This window comes from Accipiter gentilis, chromosome 15, assembly GCF_929443795.1.
Source record: "Accipiter gentilis chromosome 15, bAccGen1.1, whole genome shotgun sequence".
Lineage (NCBI taxonomy): Eukaryota > Metazoa > Chordata > Aves > Accipitriformes > Accipitridae > Astur > Astur gentilis.
The window spans coordinates 31,384,177-31,402,210 of record NC_064894.1 but is presented as its reverse complement, the minus strand read 5'-3'; the positions used below and the strand labels follow the sequence as shown (position 1 = coordinate 31,402,210).

At 46.1% G+C, this 18,034-nt stretch overlaps 1 protein-coding gene across 4 annotated transcripts in view; it reads left to right on the top strand.

The window, feature by feature from the left end:
- Positions 1-1,531: 1,531 nt before the first annotated feature.
- The window catches only part of ATL2 (atlastin GTPase 2), a 43,417-nt gene continuing 26,914 nt past the window's right edge, over positions 1,532-18,034 (top strand). Inside the window, exon 1 of one of the 4 annotated variants that reach the window (XR_007508181.1) lies at positions 1,532-1,739. Coding sequence is in view for 3 of the 4 variants with exons in the window: in XM_049817687.1 (XP_049673644.1) it covers positions 1,610-1,739 (130 nt within the window). In the remaining variant the exon portion in view is untranslated. Of the gene's footprint in view, positions 1,740-4,684; positions 4,812-18,034 lie in introns of those variants that run through there. The other 3 variants (XM_049817687.1, XM_049817688.1, XM_049817689.1) reach the window with 3 other exon arrangements.

The following is an 18,034-nucleotide window of genomic DNA, read 5'->3' as shown; positions in this document are numbered from 1 at the left end:
TGCCACCTCTATGGGAAGGCTGCATACCACCACCCCAGAGAACCCCACTAACACGTACCGTGCAGGCATGGGGGTCTCCGGAGTCTGCCCATTGCCCCTCCCTGGACTGCACCACAGCCCCTCGATTTAAAACCTTAGTGCTGGGGAGATTGTGCAATAGCTGCTTCAGGCTGAGAATGGATTATGCCCCTTTCAAAGGTATTTGGCACCGGGCTGCAGTGGGAGAGCCCGGTAAACTAGCCCAACCCTTCCCGTGAAGGCACCTGCGGGCAATTCCTGCAGCTGGTGCCTAGCAACATGCTCTGAGCTACTCTGACAGCAGCTAAAATTCCATGTTATTTCATCCCTCCTCCCCAGAAGAGCGGCTCTTGAGTCATCACCAGGGCAGAATGGGACGGGTCTCCCACTCGGCTTGCTAAAAATGAGTGGAATGCAAGGGGCTGCTCTCTGTCTTTTGAGCACATGTGCTGCTGCCAGCTAAGAAGGCATGTCCTCTCAGCATGTGGGACAGCTGCAGGTTCAGGAGATTTAGTAAATTGTTTTTTTCCCTCCTTCCCAATTTGCTTTCTGCTCCCAACAGCCTCTCTGCTTCCTGAGAGCTCTCTACTGGGAAGCCTGCAGGAGAACCAGGTTTGGATCCATGCTGAGTCCCACCTTGGCTTTGCTTGGGTAAGCCCCAGGTCGTGCAAAGACACGCAGGTAGCTACAAGCTTGGGGTTGCGCTGGGCACTCTCTAGTGACACACGGCAACTTTTAGATCACCTTTGTGACAGGTGAAGGCACCCCTGAATCTAAGGGAGGTGCTCTTGGGGAATGGTGAACATCAGAAAAAATGCATATGAAACCAAGCTTGCCTCTTTATGGAGCTGAGATCCTCGCAGAGGTGGTGAGGCAAACACCGGCCAGCCTGGGCAGGACTAAGCAGCGTGTTTCTGCATGTGGGCAGGGTGCAGGGATTGGTGACGGGAAGAGGGAGTCAACAGGAGGATCCAGCGCAGAGAGGGCAGGGGCTCGGTGGGCAGCACAGCCTCCAGTCCCTGCTGGCACTGTGCAGAGGGGAGGAGGGCTCCAACTGGAGGAGGTGGGAAGCCGTGAGTAGGTGAAGCCTACGAGTAGGACCGTGGTGCCGCAGCCTGGGTGCTTCTCAGAGAAAAGTGAGACAAGGTGCCTTGCAGGGCTTTTCCAAACTCTTGGAGGGCACGTGTTTGCCTCTGGGAGCAAGCCGGAGATCCAGGCAGATTTCCCAGTGGGAGGCTGTTTGGAAATCTCAGTCTTGCCCGAGTGATGCAGCTCCCTTGGTGGTGTCTGGTGGGAGGGCAGCTGACCACCGTCTGCCCTGGCTGTTCCCAGTGCCAGTGCTGGTTCACCACTGCAGGGCTGCACCCCTGCCCGCCTCCCCAGTCTTCTCTCTTGAGAAGCCCTGGGTGGCCCTAGGGACGGCAGTCAAGGGTTTGGAGGCACCTTATTGCTGCGGACGGTGGGGGCTGCCAGGAGAACCACCTTTATCTCATGGCTGCTTGTCCTCAGCTCCCAGCTGCCTGCAGTGCTGCGTAGCCTGGAGAGAAGACTGACGCCTTGTCGCTAGCTTGGACTCTGCAGCCTGAAGCAGATGAGGAAAGACGTTGGTAAGTGTGGTACCATCAACAGAGACCTTTCCAGCTCATCCCAGGACCCTCAGCCCTTCAGGATGGGGTGTTACTCTGCTCCCCAGGCCAGGAGTGGTGTTCAGCATGCTTCAGGTGGGTATTTGGCTTACAGATTTGTCATCATGCAGGTCACCATAAACAAAGCCAGCAGCATTGCACAGTTTAGCTGACAGGGATAGAAAAGCATTTTATACAGAAGGGCATAAAGAACCTGAGTCTGATCCGGCCTCTTCTAGTGTCCAGTGGGTGACTCTGCCTGCATGGGTCTGGAACTGTTCTGTCTCCTGTGGCGTGCATGCTGCCTGAAGGCCAGGAGACGTTGTAGTGGATCCGTTTCCCTTCCAGCTGTGGGAGGGGACAATTTACCCAGCAGGGTGGCTGAGCAGCCTTTGCCTTGGGCAGAGCTGGCTCATTGCGCTGATGACACTGGTTGTGTTGACTGGCCCATCGTGGGCTGGGGACAAGCTTGGGACAGCAGTTTTTTAAACCAGCATGTCCAAATCCAGGAGAAGATGCTGTCTGTAGCGCAAAACTGTGCATTTGCTGGCTGGGGGGACTACTGGCCCAACCTGCATTTGCGAGTTAGACATGTCCTTCTGCTCCCGTGGTCCCTTTCCACCACAGCCTGCCAGTGGTTTGTGCAGTTGCTCCCACGCTCCCTTCAGGCCAAATCCACGGCTAGCTTAAGCAGTTTCAGTGCTAACTCCTTGCATAGCCTGGCTCAGAGGAAAGTGGCATGGAGCTGGGAGCGTAGTGGAGATGGGGCCTTTTGCAGCCAGCGGATGACATGTTGACAGTAAAATCCTCAGCTCAGAAAATGTCTCCTTCCTTCCTGCAAATGTGAAAGGACAGAATTAAAGTTGAGCTTTCTGACCTCCAAGTTCTTGACTTCTGTTCTCACATTACAGCAGCAGCAAATCCTGTTGCACGGAGCAGAAATCTATCTGTCTGTATATGCGCTATTTCAAACTTCTCCGCGTAAACTGTTCCAGACTTGATCAGAAACCAAGCCTGTTTACTAACAACAGAACTGGAAAACTTCTTTAGTATCGTGGTTTTTTTTCCCAGTTTAGTTTTCTTACTGAGCTGCTGAAGCTTAAGTCTGTCAGTTAACAGTGTTTCTAGCTTTTGATGTGTTTTACTTCAATGTATTTTCCTTTGCATCTCTGAAATACCTCTGTATGCAGAGTGTGCTCTGCCTTCTTTCTGATGTCAGGAAAGGTTTTCCTCTTGACTTACTTGGGATGAGATTAGGACAGGCAACGGCACACCCATTTTCCCCAAATAAGTAGAGGGTGTTAAACTACAAAAGGCCAATGGCAATGTTTTTTCCTAGCATGCATACCAAGACTTCTGCACAAAAGGGTTGAATCCTGCTTCCATTTATGCTGATGTAAATCTAGAATAATAAAGCTCTTGACAGTTTTACAGCATTGCATATTTTATTATTCCAAGTGGCATAACTAGAATTGAATATATATTAGTTTGATCATTGCATCCCTCTGCAGTTCTCACTTGCTGTGGTTACAGCACCTTTTAGACATTTTAATGTCTTTTTGATGTGTTTTAGACATTAAACTCTCCGAGGCAAGGACTGCCACTGTAAGCACAGCACCAAGTTTAATGGACCCCAATGTCAGGAAGACCCTTCTGTGCTACCTCAGTAGTAAAGGACCGAAAGTGGGGTTTCGAGAAGGTTTCTAAAGCATTTCCAAGTGCCACGACAGCCTGTTGGTTTTTGCTTTCAAGATCTCTTCCGAGCTTTCCCTCCACCTCTGTTTAGACAGAGCCAAACTCTGCTTGTTTTTTAGATTGCTGTCACTCAAAAAGTTGCAGCTCCAGGACCAACTAAGTTAGCATAGCTCAAGACTTTGAGAAAAATGGTTTCTACAGAGAGCATTACCACGGTGAGGTGGCTTTTTGCAAAGCTGTTGCCCGCTTCACATGCCTATTTATCAGACAAATATGTTGTTTTGACAAGGTCACACCGATCAACTTGATTGTGAAGGTTTATGTGACCTTTAGCAATAGGAAGCCTCACAGACCTAAAACCTTTGTGCAGTAAAGGCAGCTAGCTTTAACAGTTGGCCTTTTAAAAGGACGCAGGAAGGTCAGTTTGGGTTTAGAGGAACAAGACTCTTGCAAAACCCAGTAACAGCAGGAATGTTTGGTCCCTTGGGGACATGTGTGGCGTGTTCTGATTTACAGCCATCCTTTTGTGTGTTTCCAGCCCAAAAGCAGCAGCAGTGCCACAGTGAGCGAGACCTCAAGAGCAAGGAGCTGGCGTTACTGCTAGAAACACAGAGCGCTTGGGTCGCTTTCCTGGCTGTCCTCGTGGCCCAACAGAGGTGGAAAAGAGAAGTGAGGGCCTGGCTGGACAGCGGTGTGGCGCAGATAGAGCTGGATGCCATCAGGGAGCCTTCAGGGATGGGCCTGGTGGCATGCAGGCGGCAGGCTGCGTTTTCTACCCAAGCGAGCTGCGCTGGGAGCGGCGGGCCGATGACTGGGAGCGGCGGGCCGATGAGGAGTGAGGGATCCCTGAGGGATGCTCGCCCTGAGGCGTTTCCCGCAGCCCTCAGGGCCTCCTCACCCGCCACGCCACCTTTCATCCCTTTGCCCGAAACACTCCGCTGCTCTCCAAGCCCCTCGACGTCCCTGCCCCCCAACAGCGCTAGAGCCCTGCGCCCTCCGCGTTTTACTCGACGGCGGGGCGCAGGGCCGTGAGGGGGGGGGGTGTGTCTCTCTATGTGTTTGCGTGTCTCTCCCGCTCCCTCCGCCGCCTGGGGCTTCGCCGATCCCATCAGGCGGAGGGGAGGCTCCCTCCCGGTGCAGGGGGACTCCCGTCTCCTTTCCCCGGGCCCGCGGCCCCCATCGCTCCACCACCGGGCGGGGAGGGGGGCGCGGGCCGAGAGCGACGGCGCATGCGCCGCCCTGGGATTGAGGAGGCGGGGGGGCGGGCCGCGCGTGCGCCGCTCCTCCCCCTCCCTGGGCGGGCAGCCGGGGGCGCTAGGACCCGCCCTGCCCGCGCGCTGCCGCCGGCGGGCGATAAAGGTCTCGCGGCGGAGCTCTGACGTCACGGCGAGTTAATTTTAAACCCGGACAAGATGGCGGAAAGGGACGCGGCGCGGCGCGCGGGTCCGGCCCGCCAACGGCCCGACCCGGCAGGTAAGGCGGTTCGCCCCCCCCCCCCCCCCCCCCCCCCCCCCGCCGCTACCTCCAACCCTCCCTCCGCGCCCTGGGCGGGCGGCGGCGGGCCGGCGGCGGCGGGGCTGCCCGCGGGAGGCGCGGGGCTGGGCGGCTGGAGTTGTCGGCGGGCGGCGCCGGGGGAGGCCCCGCTGTCTCTCCCCCCCCCCCCCCAAAATGGCGAGGGCGGCCGCCCGCCCCGCCGCCCCGCTCTCGAGGGGCGGCCGGGGGAAGCCGGCTCGGCGGCCCCGCCACTCGGTCCCGCGCGGGGTCACCCCGCTCCCCCTTGCGCGGCCGGGGGCCTCCCGCTGTGCGGACGGCGGCCCGTACCGGAGCGGGGGCGGCCGTCGGCGAGGGGCGGGGGCCGATGCCCTTTACTCCCCGCCGGTGCGTACACCGCGGGGGGCCGCGGGCCGGCGTGCGGCTGGGGCCGCGGGGCGCCGGGCTGGCACGCCGCCGGGGCCGGGGTGAGGCAGCCCGGAGGGCGCCTGCTTCCTCGGAGCCGCGTCCACCTGCGGAGGGGGCAGCAGCGGGCAGCGCGGGGAAGGAGGCGGCTGATTCCCCCACACCCCCGGAGCCGGTGCGCTCCACCGTCAGCGCTGTTCCTGCCTGCGATCTATCCTCTGGTGGTGACGGGACATGGCTGTGGCTCGGTGGTGAGCCTCGGCTGTGCTGGAGTATGCGCAGTATGTTTTCTTTAATGTGTTTTTATTCTCAAGAATAGCTTAAAAGCTGAGAGCTTGTAACCCTCTCCCTGCCATGCTCCGCGTGAGGGTGGACCTGGGGCTTGCGAGGACTGTACTGACTTGGATGCGAAGTTGAATCGTGTGAGGTTTTTAGCACTGCATTAGAACACTGAACTATTTTAACGTCTTTGTTGTATAACTCTCACTTAATTTGAAAGCAGAAGGATTGGACTGGGCACAATTAAACAAAATCTAGCAGATGCCATGTGCCGCTATTGGTTTCAACTGCCTCATTTGCAAGCCGGCTAGAGACTGGGAAATCTAACCGGGCTATAAACTGGCAGGTGCGGAGTGGCTACTCCGCTGACTCTTTTTATAGGGAGGAAAAGGCAGTGCTTCTGAGCATGTGGAAATGTTTGATTGTGTTTGGCAGCATTGCAATTTTAATAATTTATAGAGTCCAGAGATTGAATTGAGGATACAATACTGCTTTACTGTGTGAGTACTGGTTTCTCCCCCACCAGCACTGCTGAATTTTCTTTGACAGTTCTCTGTGTTTTCATCACTATGGATTTTAATAATCTTAAAGTATCAGAGTATTGCATAACTGTCTTAGGGTCATAAAAGTGCCAGCACACCTGTAATAAATGGCCTGTGAGGTAGCTGCTCCTGCTTCCACCACTAATGATGGTACATGTCACTGTTAAGTTGCTTGTGTACTTTAAGCATGGGATGACTTAACTGATAGGGTCTGCATGTACAGCTATGGATGATCTGTGCCTGCCTGCAGCAGAGCTTTCTGCGCAATGAAATAAAGTGGAGTGGTAGATTGGAATAGTTACAAGAAGAGAAATTAACAGGAAAGGCCTATAACTCCTCCTGTACCATTACTAAGTGTTGCTTAACAGCTATTACATTCTAGCTTACCCTAAAGTCACTAATGATGTTACAGTTCCTCCTCAAATAATAGCAGTAGTTCTGCGGTGTTTCAACTAGAATTCTTTTGGAAGCAGGGAGTGGGGTTGAGGAAGGCTCTATTACTTTCTTTTCCCGTTTACCTGCCTGCAACTCAAAGACATTTCTGAAACAGTTCTAGCACAGAACAGTTTTAATTGAACTATCATAAAAGCATTCCTTTAAATAACAACAGTCTTTCCTAGTTTAGGAGGCCAAGCAGCTGCTCTTCATCTTGGATGGACAGGAATGCTTGAGCCAGGTCTTGCAGGAGTGCTGATACTTCTCAGGTACCTTGTGCAGTCCCTGTGTTTTGGTTAAATATCAGTGATTAATGTTTGCTTACTGACTGTACTAATAAACTACTACTGACTGGAGCAAAATACTTGTGATGGATGAGGGATTGTTTTCTCTTCTTGTCCTAATAAGAATAGGGACGCTGCCTCAAGCTGGCTAGACTGGATAAGAGCGGGTCTGTTGGAGGGGAGGAGGGGTGGGGATTTTCCCCCAATGTAGTAGAAGAGCACTTATCACATCTTCTCTGACTTTTGAGTTTTGCCCAGCTGCAAAAACCAGATGTAATACACGGATAGAAATGCAGGTAGATTAAGTTCTGTGTTGTTCTTGTTTTGGTAGTGAACTGCAGCGGTGTTAGTCTCCAGTGCAAGCTGGATCGCAGGTTTCACTTCAGCATTATGATAAAAATAGTTTTAACTTTGTGCCGGTTGTTAGTAGTCTGTTGTACATCTTAGCACAGTCTGTAAAAGTTTCTAACTGTTCCAAGGACATTCATAAGGAAAACTGCCAAGGTTCAAAATCTAACTTTTCTATGTAAGGTGAAGTTTGAAGTTGCTTGTTACTGCACTGCAGTCATGAACAGGCCCTGTCATGGGGATGATTTTTGATATCCTGGCATGGCAGTCTTTGAATGGGAAGTTTTAAACTTTAAAATCAGGCTGATTTTTTTTCCTTGTTTTTACTGTTGCTGCATGCTGTGCCTACAATGTGATCCACAGGCTGCCAGTTTGAGTGCAGTTTTCCAGCTTCCTGCTAAATCCTGCATTAACTTCTCAAACTTACTATACCAATCATTAGTATTTTAAGGTTTTGTCTTTAATCTTGACTACTTCAGGTGGGCAAGGCACAAAAATATTTTCTAAGCTTCTGCATAGGCAGGCCTGCTGTATTTGTCATTTGTAAACGACTGGAAGTTTTCAGAAGTACTTACATACATTGGTTCTTAAGACTTTACTCTTACTGAAGAACAACTGGGTCTCTTTCTCAAAACATTTTCAGCAACTTGAACTTCTTAAGATGTCCTGGAGGAAAGATGGAAGTAGCTTTCCTTGTTTTTGGAAGGTTGTTCTTGACATGAAGAACATTATCTTATCCTATAGGTGATTTTGAGGTCATAGTGCTGTGTAGGGAGTTGATTTGATTTACAGGAATACTATTTGCGGGGTTGGGATTTGTATCTGAAATGCCAGAGCAAACAGATGAGCAAGTTTGAAATATATGTGAAAACATTGCTCAGATTGATGCTTGCTATTTCAGTTAGCTGCAAAGAAATGACTGACATGAAATGACTGATGTCTGTTAGGACAAGGATTATAATCAAGTAATTTCTAGCAGCAAATTATTATGTAATAGGGACTAATGTTGTGAGAGCAGCAACTTGTCTGACCTTTAACTTCTCTTTATTTTTGAAAAAAAATAATATATTTTGTATAGTGTTCATTTCTGATAGCAAGATTTTATGTGCTTGCTAAGCATGCTTTTTTGAAACGCATGGAATATAAGAAGCGGAGGAACTCAGAAGGCATTTAAATTCAGAAGTTGATCTTCTGCCCATTTAAGAAACGTGGAATGAAATCTGAGGAATTTGAAGATCTGTCTTTCCTCCCCCACTGTTAATTCTTATTTGACTGAATTTATCTCCTAAGACGTGAAGGTAACACCCATTGTATTCTGTAGCTGTACAAACGAGTTACTGGGAGATGATCTAGGGTATAAATTAATGCTAGGCAAGTAACTGCCTGTTGGTGTTTAACTGGAGTTCTCACTGCAGCAAAGCAAGGAGCTTACCCTCCCTGTTTGGAAAGGAGTGTACATACATCATTATAGTGCCATAGCTGGTAAATTCACTTAATGAATTACCTCCATAGCAGGTTGTTCATACACTTAGATATTCTAAAGCTCTCTAGTTAGTTTGCCTGGAGTCTATCACTGAGAATTCCAGCTGCTTCATGGGGACATTTCTCCTTGAGGTAACAAGACTAGTTTGTATCTCATTCTATTGTGAGAATAGATCTTTGTGCTCAATATGATCTGTGAAGCTAAATAAGTCTCTTCTCCCTTTCCTGTTAACTAAACAGTACAAATAGCTATGCTGATTTTATAATGGCTAGTAGCTGGCTTCTCTTTAAGGTTGGAAAAACTTCAAGCAGAATGTTTGATACCAAAGATGGCATCACTGAGCCATATATCATCCAAGGCAGTCTGAGAAAAGTTACCTGAGTGAATGCAGGTAAGCTGGATATGGAAATTCCTGATTGATGCCAGCTTGATGAATTAATGAGCAGGGCTAACAGGAAATCAAATCTAATGTGAAAGAGAAGTCCATTTGGGCCTCTGCAGAAATGATTTATGAAAGACCAGCTTCTTTTAAAAGAATCACCCTGCTCTTCTGTACCCTGGAGGAATAGATAAGAGATCTGTCAAAGCTGTAAGACTGCACAAAGTGCCTTTTGGGAAAGGACTCAGCTTACAACTTGGTTACTGGGCCTCTACTTACAGCTTGTGTATGTTGTGAGGGATATTCTGATATGCTTTTGCCAGGAGGGAAGATGTCTCATCTAATTTTTTTTTTCTTGTTCTAGATGTATTTCCAGCTTTATTTTCAGTGCAGGCAGTGAGCAAATGACCGATTGCGTTTTCAGCCCTACGTACCAGTGATTTCTACATGGCAAGGTGGGGTTTGTGTGCTACTGCAAGTCTTGGCAGGTTTCTCTTAAAAGACTGGAATGGAAGCCAAAATCTGGAAGGCAGTGGAGTTGAAGACTTGAACTAATAAAAGGTTGTACAGGTTACAGACATGGAGTGTGGAATGTAATTTCCAGTAAATTGGTATTTAAGAGTAGAACTTAATTTACTCTTATGCAGTTGTTGCTCAAGTGAGATCAGAATCAGGTTCCGATCTGTAGCTAGTGTCAAATCATAATACATTTTTTCATTTTCTTCACCATTTCCTTAGAGATAGTCATGTTGAATTTACAAGTTCTTGTTGGTCTCAGTAAAATATTTGAAGTATATTTTGAGCAATGTGTTGTGTAATGATTCCAGGACAACAAGGTTGTTTGTTTGGTTTTTTTTTGTTGTTGTTGTTGGTTTTTTTTTTACTTGGATTGGAAATCATAGAAATCTGTTGGAGAACATGTGTCAACTGCTCGTACTGACACATTATGACTACTTCTTGTATGTCATGCGTACTTGGAAAACTTGTTCTCACCTCTTATCTTCTCAAACAGGGTGGTACTGCTGAGTGAAAGAATAACTGCAGTTATTTTAACTTCTCTGTAAGCTCAATCCTATTATACTACTGCCTGCAAACTTGCATGCTATGTCTTATTCCCCTCCCCTCCTCAACCCCTTCTGCAGTTTCAGCTCCTCAGGTAAATATAAGAAAGGGTCTTCTGGCTTTTACTTACGGCTGTTCATTTATTTTGGTCTGTGTAGTGTGATCTACTTGGGAAACCTTAAACAACTGGGAAATGAAAAGTACCATCTGTCAATCCTCTGCCTAATATGGAAGTAGTCACAGTACTGATTTCAGGGGAGGAACAGTCACTTGAAGTGCATGAACTGCTAGGCATGGAGGCAGAAGCTTGGCTTCCTTTAACGTGTTGCTTAGACATAGAATAGTAGTGAAAATGACTGCTGTAGAAGATTAGGTCAAGGTTCTTGATACAGCCAAATCACTTTCTTAAAACAAGAAGTTATCTTGCTTTTAAGAGAAATAATTTCTTAAATACTTTGTAATTCTGAACTAATACTAAGGAATTGTTCTTGTTAATGACAGCAGTGTGATTCTAAACATGGCTTTAAAGCTGCCCTCAAGGCAGGTGTCACTTATCTTCCAAGCAACAAAGTCTTAAGCTTGTCGTGGGGATAAAGGAGGGAATGCAGTACAAAATACTTAAAAGGAAATCTTTCTAAATGCTAGTATGTCAGACTTAGTACAGAAATTGTTTGGAAAAGTGCAGTAAGTAATGCTTATGGGGACTGGGGCACAGAACTGGGTTATTTTCTAGAGCTAACAGTACTGTAGAACTGAAAACTTAGCATGTGTTTTGCTCAGATTTAAAAGGCAAAAAAAATTCTTTCAAAATAAAATAATGGTGGTAGGAGCATTAAGAAATGCAACTTCTGCTATTAAGCTTAATTTTTTAAATGGAAAAACAAACACGCTGTCTTTTATGAACACTTAGCAGATGTGATTAAATACTTCTGGAACCTTCAGATGCTACTAGGAATCCTGCTTGTTTGAGGAGACCCTTAAAATGCAATCTGGTGCTTTTGAAAGAGGTTGGAAGTTGGCTTGTGATAGACTGAATGTTATTCTTAGAGTCTCAGTCCAAGTACTTTGAGTTGCAGACGTATCACTGTTTCATTAATCAAACTGAGCTGTTCTGTAGTCTAAGCTGTTGTTGACTTATTTCTGTAGTGCATTAGAACTGACTAGATTAAGCTTTTGTAAGCTTTAAAGAGCAGCACACTGCTATCTATATCTGGGTTCATCTTTAAACCTAGGCTTCTCTCCCCAGTGTTTGTCCTCTCTATGCTGTAAGGAAAGATCTCATGGATCCACTGCATGAGGACAATAAATATGATCTACAAAGGCTAAACTGTTGTTTGGAGGGGGATGTTAAACACACAGTTTTCAGACAGTTGTATTTCCTTCTTCCTTCTCCACCCAAGTGAAAGATACATATTAAACCATTTGTGGTATCGACATATGGTATGTTGTCCTGTCCTATAGAAAAGCAGTTAGATTAGCTAGATGTATTCAGGCTAGTCCGAGCACTTGATGTAAAGAAAAGTAGTAACCAACTCCCCTTCTGTGTTTGTTACTTTCGGGAGGATGGTGTGGCTTGCCTTACCTCTGGGATTACTCTCTTCTTTTTCCCCTCAATGCTATATTCACTGCTTGACTGGCCAGCAGTCATTAGCGTATGTACACAAAACAATGGCATTTGCTGTCCCAGGAAAATGCCATTTAAAAACCAAGAATGCTCCTGTTGTTAAGACTCTTGTTTTGCTAGCAGTGGCTGAGGTTTCTTGGTAACAAGTGTCATGAATGATGTTAAAGAAGCTTAGGTAAGAAGGTAAGTCTCGAGCCCTTTGAACTGATATGAAGGCGCTTGTTGCATGGAACTGAGCTACTAAAGTGTAAGTGTTTTACAGCATCCTTGTGACGACGTGACTGGTGATTTTTGAAATCAAAATTCTTCTAATCTGCTCTTTAGTAGAGACAACTCTTAGCACGTACATTATAATCAGTAGGAACGTTCAAGGGAATGCTCCTCTAGTGCAGGAAGGACTATGCCAAGCTCAAGGTCTTCTCACCAGTTAAAGCATCCTAGCCTATGTTATTGACAAAACTGAAACAAGTGTTAACCTCCATTTGCAAAGGAAGGAAACCTTGTTGTTAAGTGAAGGTTAACAAATGTTTTGGCTAGCCCAGCCTAAATCTGAACTCTTTCACATCTAGACAAATCCTTGGCAACACACAGTCCGATCCAGTTACAGCCCAGTTGTCTACCCATCTTTGCAGTGTTATCACATATCACTAAGTCAGTGTCCACATGAACACACTTCTTAACTGTACTTGTGAGTTCTGAGAGTCTGGAGAAGTTTTCCAGCCTAACTAGGTTATAGTCACAAAGCTGAACTTTTCCTTTGGCGCCTGCGCCCAGTCAAGCAGCTTGTGCCTCCCCCTCAGTTGTGCTGATGCAGGTGTTTCAGGGGCTGTAGAGTGCACAGCACATCACCTTGTGTGTGTTTGTTCAAGATAAGTTGGTTCCTGGACCTAGGACAGTGGTGCCAACCCCGAGTAGTGTAGTGCCTGCAGTGTTCAACAGCACAGCTGAACTGACCGTATGCCCTGCAGATGAAGCTGCGTAGCTCTGCTTTTTGTTTGTCTTCAGCTCTAGTGCTCATGGGACTCTTAATGAGGTGATACAGTTTGTAGAAAACTGTTCATATTGGATTGCTTTTTCTGCTGGTTTGGTTTGTTTAGCTGACTTGACTCTTGGCAGTGTTGGGTATGTGGCAAAATTAGCAGGGAAGGCAGTGTGGTACTGTGTGGTGCTGGAAATGGGAAAGAGTGGGAGAGTCCTTGTGTGAGTGGGTGGTTAAGACTCAGCTGTGCTACTGAAATGGGCTTGAAGAGGCAACAGGGGAGAGGAGGAGGCAGTTACTGGTGCTGTCCTGTTGGCAGAATAAATGTACTTTGAGCTGTTGCCTTAGCAAGGGACTTCTGTGTAGCAACAGCAATGATGCCTGGCAGAGGCTCAGGAATTGTGGAGAGTAGGTGCAGGGCTCTGAAGTATATGAATCTGGTTAGGTGCTGTATCATTTATTATGGGTTAATTGCAGGGAAAGTGATATGGCAGCCCAGGCCTCTTTCTCTACCTGCTTAGCAGCAGGGACTGTGATGAAAACTGCTTTTGCTGTGTGAGAAAAATCTCTTCCTCCAGTGGAGATAAAGTGAACACATGCAAAATGAGATCTGTTTTGCTGGTTTCAGTTCTCCTGAAATGTGACTTGTGTGGGGCTTTTTTCATGTTTTGATTTACATTCTTGATCTGGGCATTAATTGTGTTGGCACATGTTGCGTTTCCCCCAGAAACACTTCCCGTTCATCTGGTGGGTGTGTTAGTGACACTACCAGGTTAAGAACAGTTGAGAAGGGAGAGGAAGGAGGAATTTAAATGCCCCATGAAGGTGTCTGAATGTAGTTACTGTATCAGTTTTGCTAGCTACTTCATCTAGAGAAGGCAGTTTCTTAAGGCAAACCCAGTCTCTCTGTGTGTCCTGCTTGTTATTTCTTGAAATGAAATGTAGAACTCTTTATTGAAACAGAATTACAGAGTTCAGTGCTGGAAAAGGCTGGATGGGAGGCTCTCTTTGCTATGGGAACTTAAAGGGAGGTTGGGAAGCTGAGTGTAAACTGGATATTGGGCTGAAAGATCATTTTTGCTTAGAAGCTTCAGATTGTTAGAAGTGTGGTTTGATCAAAAAGCAAAAATTAAAGCCTCTTTGGCTTGCTCTGTTTCCTTAAACCTGTTGGTGTTCCTGACTGACAGCTTGTTTATCCTGGAAATGAGTATGAAAACTGGCCCTTCGGCATACCTCCCTATACAGCAAAAGTGAGCACTTGCTTTGCTTGCTGCTGAGCACCTCTGTGGCTGTGGTAGAGATGCAGCTGGGTGACTAAACCTATTCTTGCTGCTAATCTAAAGATCAAACATGGGGTGATTGCAGTTGGCATGTCTCGCCTTACTCTTTTCACCCTATCCTTCTTGATCAAAATCTTGGTTTGGGTTAGCTGATCGTTGTTTAAATTGTCAGCTGCTGACATGAGGAATACGTGCAAGGTACATAAAATGTAGTTATGGCCTAAACCAATTAGAAAATACTGACTGAATCTTCCTGGGTGAGCAACAACCTTAAATAAAACCACTCTGAAATACAAGCAGAAGTTTGCCTAATTTAAATCTGTGTGGCCTGTAAGAATCCAGTTAGCCTTCAGTGTTCACAAAGAGCTTTCACTTGCTGTTTCCAGAGTCCATGGTGAGCTAGGGCATTGTCAGATCTGGTGGGTTCTCATTCCCATTCTCAAGAACGTGGGGGGCAGGTAAGAAAGGGGAGAAAAGGTGAGAAAGAGGCCTTTTAGTGCTTTCATCTGCCTTAGTGTTCTAAAGCAGCATTCTTTGAGGGGGCTGGAAAAGTACTGGTAAACCTTACTGTGGGTAGAGATCCTGTTAGGTCCTTCAGTGACTGTGCTAATAATAGCTGTGGTTTTTAGGCAGAGTGGAAGAAGGATGAGAAGCATGCTTTGTCGCTATCCCTACCCTCCAAGTTTTTTCTTGTAGCTATGGAGAAACATCTTTCTTACTAAGTTCATGATGTGCTTTCAGAAAAGCAATCCTTTTACATATATAATTTTTTTTTTTTGTTACTTAGTAGGTTGTGTCAGGGTTTGTGCTGCTTCTGTCTAAGCCTCTGCTTATTGGTGTTCTCTGACTTGTATGCATTTGCTGAACATAGCTGAATTTGAGGGTTGACTTTTTTGCTGCATCTCTTCATTACAATGAAGTCTCCCTCTAGCTTTTCTGTCCCCTTAAATGGAGAATGCAGAATGCTAGCTTATCAGTATTTTGCATAGCTATGGGAGAGCTGTCTGCTCCTGCATGCATGCAGACCATTCAACAGAGAAGCAATTTAAAGCACTTAGGAGTAGACAGGCCTATTGTTTGGTTAGTTATGGTGCTTCATAGGTATCTAGGTCATCAGAATATCTTCTTTTTCCCCTTCCTTGGCAGAACTGTAGCTTTGGGTACTACTCGCTTCTGCTCACAGTTTATGTAACAGTTCTAGATCTGTCCCTTAACATCCCATTGCCCTGAAGGAGCAGAGAGAGTTAAATGCGTCTTCCCCCCTCCCCATCTCCTCTGTCAGTCTTATTGGATATCCAAACAAGTCTTTGGAACTTAGCTCATCAGTCCTATTTATAGCTGAAATATTGAAAACATTTAATTATTTCTGGCCTTAAAATGAGCTACTTGGCAGTATTTGCTAGTCAGCAATAGGAAGGCAGTGATGCATTAAGGTCTGTGGCAGTCCCTAGCTTTCATGTGGATCTTGCCGTGAGTTTACTGCATGGAGTAGGACTGCTGGAGAAGGGGGAGGACAATTTTGTGACTTAAATCTAGTGATTTTTTTTTTTCTAGTAGGTGTGCCAGATTTTTTACCTTGTCCAAATAAGGTTTGAAGGTTAACCTATTTTTTTTTCTACGCTCTGGAACTCAGTTAGCACATGCCTACACTCTCCTCAGTTCACTACACCAAAACAAGAAACATTTAAACAGTTTGTCTCCTTTCTCTCTAAGGAAATTTTCCTAGGTGAAACTCTTGAGAGAATGCATTACATTTAAATGTGGTGCAGCAGTTTCCTCATGATAACTTATTTTAAGCTTTTGATTCAAGCTGTGAACTCCCTCAGGCTGTGGAGGTAGAACAAGATTTCAAGCCAGATGGTTTGAGGTTGGTGTAGCTCACTTAGCTTGCTTTACCATTCAGGTGTGTGTGGGAACCTATCATGCATCTGTATTGAGCTACGAGTGGGAGATTTAAGATCACTTTTGCATGGACACAGATGTGTGGTGTCTGTAGAACACCAGGAAAAAGTGTTCAGGGATGCTGAGAGCTGAAGTATCCAGGTGTAGTGGAAGTTTTAATTTAAAGTTGAACTTCTAGTAAAGTGCAGGTTTCTATACAAACAAGATACTAAGACTACCAGCTTGAAGATGTACAGAGTGAAGTCTTTGTAACTCCTTGTGACAGAGCAAATGGAAGGAGTATTGATGAGAGCTATCTACACTAATGAAAGTGACTTCTTTAGACTTTGTTCATAATCGAAGTCTTAAGCCACTAAAAAGCAAATGGGATTTAAATTTAACGTTGTGCTGCATCTGTGTGCAGTTGTCTGTGTCTAACCCGCTGTCCAGAGAAGCAATTACTAGTTGTCATTCAGTGCTTGTTGATCAAAAACCTATAATGCATCTAAAACCAACTGAGTTCAGCAATTAGTGTGCACTTTTTTTGTTGTGAAAGAATGTGAATAATGTGTTTAATGAGCTCAAGCTGTATTTGGATTGAAACTTAAAGGTAGTTATGTTGGTACTTTATTTCAATTAATGTGCTTAAAGGGAGGAACTTGCAACTAAAGCAGGCTGTCTCTTATTTTCATAGCATGCAGGTTGAGCTGACTGTTCTCACTCCCATGTTGTTAACACTACAGGACAAATAGGTTATCAGCTGCTAGCTGTGTACTTAGGGGAAGCAGGAATTAGCTTTTCATTTCACTGTATACTTTAGGAAACAGGTAGTTTAGTTGAGTTTGTTCAGTTGAAATATTGTCTGTACATACACAAGACGCTACTCTTCTCAAAATCTGGCTTAGCATTTCAACAAATGGTGTTTGTTCTGGATACTTAGCTGATGAGTGTCAATAGTAGTTCTGCTGTAGTTGTTGCTGAGTGGAGTGAAGAGCTTATAAGGAAACTGGATGGTAGTACCTTCTCTTGGCTATATTTGCTTCCATTCAATTCTGCTTCTGTGTCTTGCTGTACAGTATTGCTTCTCTCGTATCCCCTAGCCTGTTTGACCAGAGTTAGGAAGTGATTATGCACAGTCAGAACTGCGCGTTAGCTCACGTGCTCTAATTGAATGAAGACTTGGGTTGGAAGAAGCCAAAATGGTGTAGGGACTGGTGAGCGAACAGTCATAGTAATAGGCCTGAATGGATGGCAGAACTCAGGAGCAAGTCTGGTTGATCTTTTTGCATCAGCTCCAGCCAGAGTGGTAGATATAGGCGTAGTCTGAGTATGTTAGTTCAGTAGTAGAGAAGCTTCAAAGGTCAGATGACCATCTTGAAAAAAGAAAAATGTAGCTATGGCTTTCTGGGCCTGCAACACTGCACTACAAGCTCTAGTGCCATATGCTTTGACAGATGAGAGCTTTTCTGTATGTACTAAAAGCCTGAGGTCCACTCTTCTGTGCACGTGTTGAGACCAGCTCTGTGAGCGAGTTGGATGAATCTACCAGCCTGTCTTTAGTACTCAGGCAGGAGGCAGCATTCCCTGGCTGTTCTGCATGCAGTGCAAGGAGCTATCAGCTGTGCTTCTGAAACAACTGCTCTCTGAGTTTGAATATATGGGGTGGATGTGCTGGGTCTGTAACCTCATTACTGGGATGGAACTGGACTTCTCGAAGTATTAAGAGACAGGATAAAATTCAAACAACAAAAAAACCCCAAACCAACGAAAGTCTATTGCTTTGGTTGCCTCTGTAGCAGTACTGAATGTGTTGTCATGGAGACCTATATAGGGAGGCTGCCATGAGCTTTGCAAGTCCAAATTACTGTCCAGTTGGCTAGAAACACGTGAGTGTAGGGGTAGTCATTCTGTGAACCCCACCTGTTCTGAAGTTAGTCCTCATCTGTTCCTGCACTTGATTTGCTGGGACTGGACTATTACAAGAACCTAGAGCAGTTTCTGGTCCTCAGACTGGGATTTAGGACAAATCCACTTACATTCGGAGTTTCAAGTAGTACACTATGACCATGCTGGGGCAGGTGAATAAAGGGAGGGGTGGGGACAATTAAGGAGTAAGGCTTCATGTTCTGAATTTCATTAACTCCTGGCCTGACTTGACTTGACAGTGCTATCAGCACGCTTATTTTATGAACTACTTGCATAACTTACTACAATGCTTCTGCAG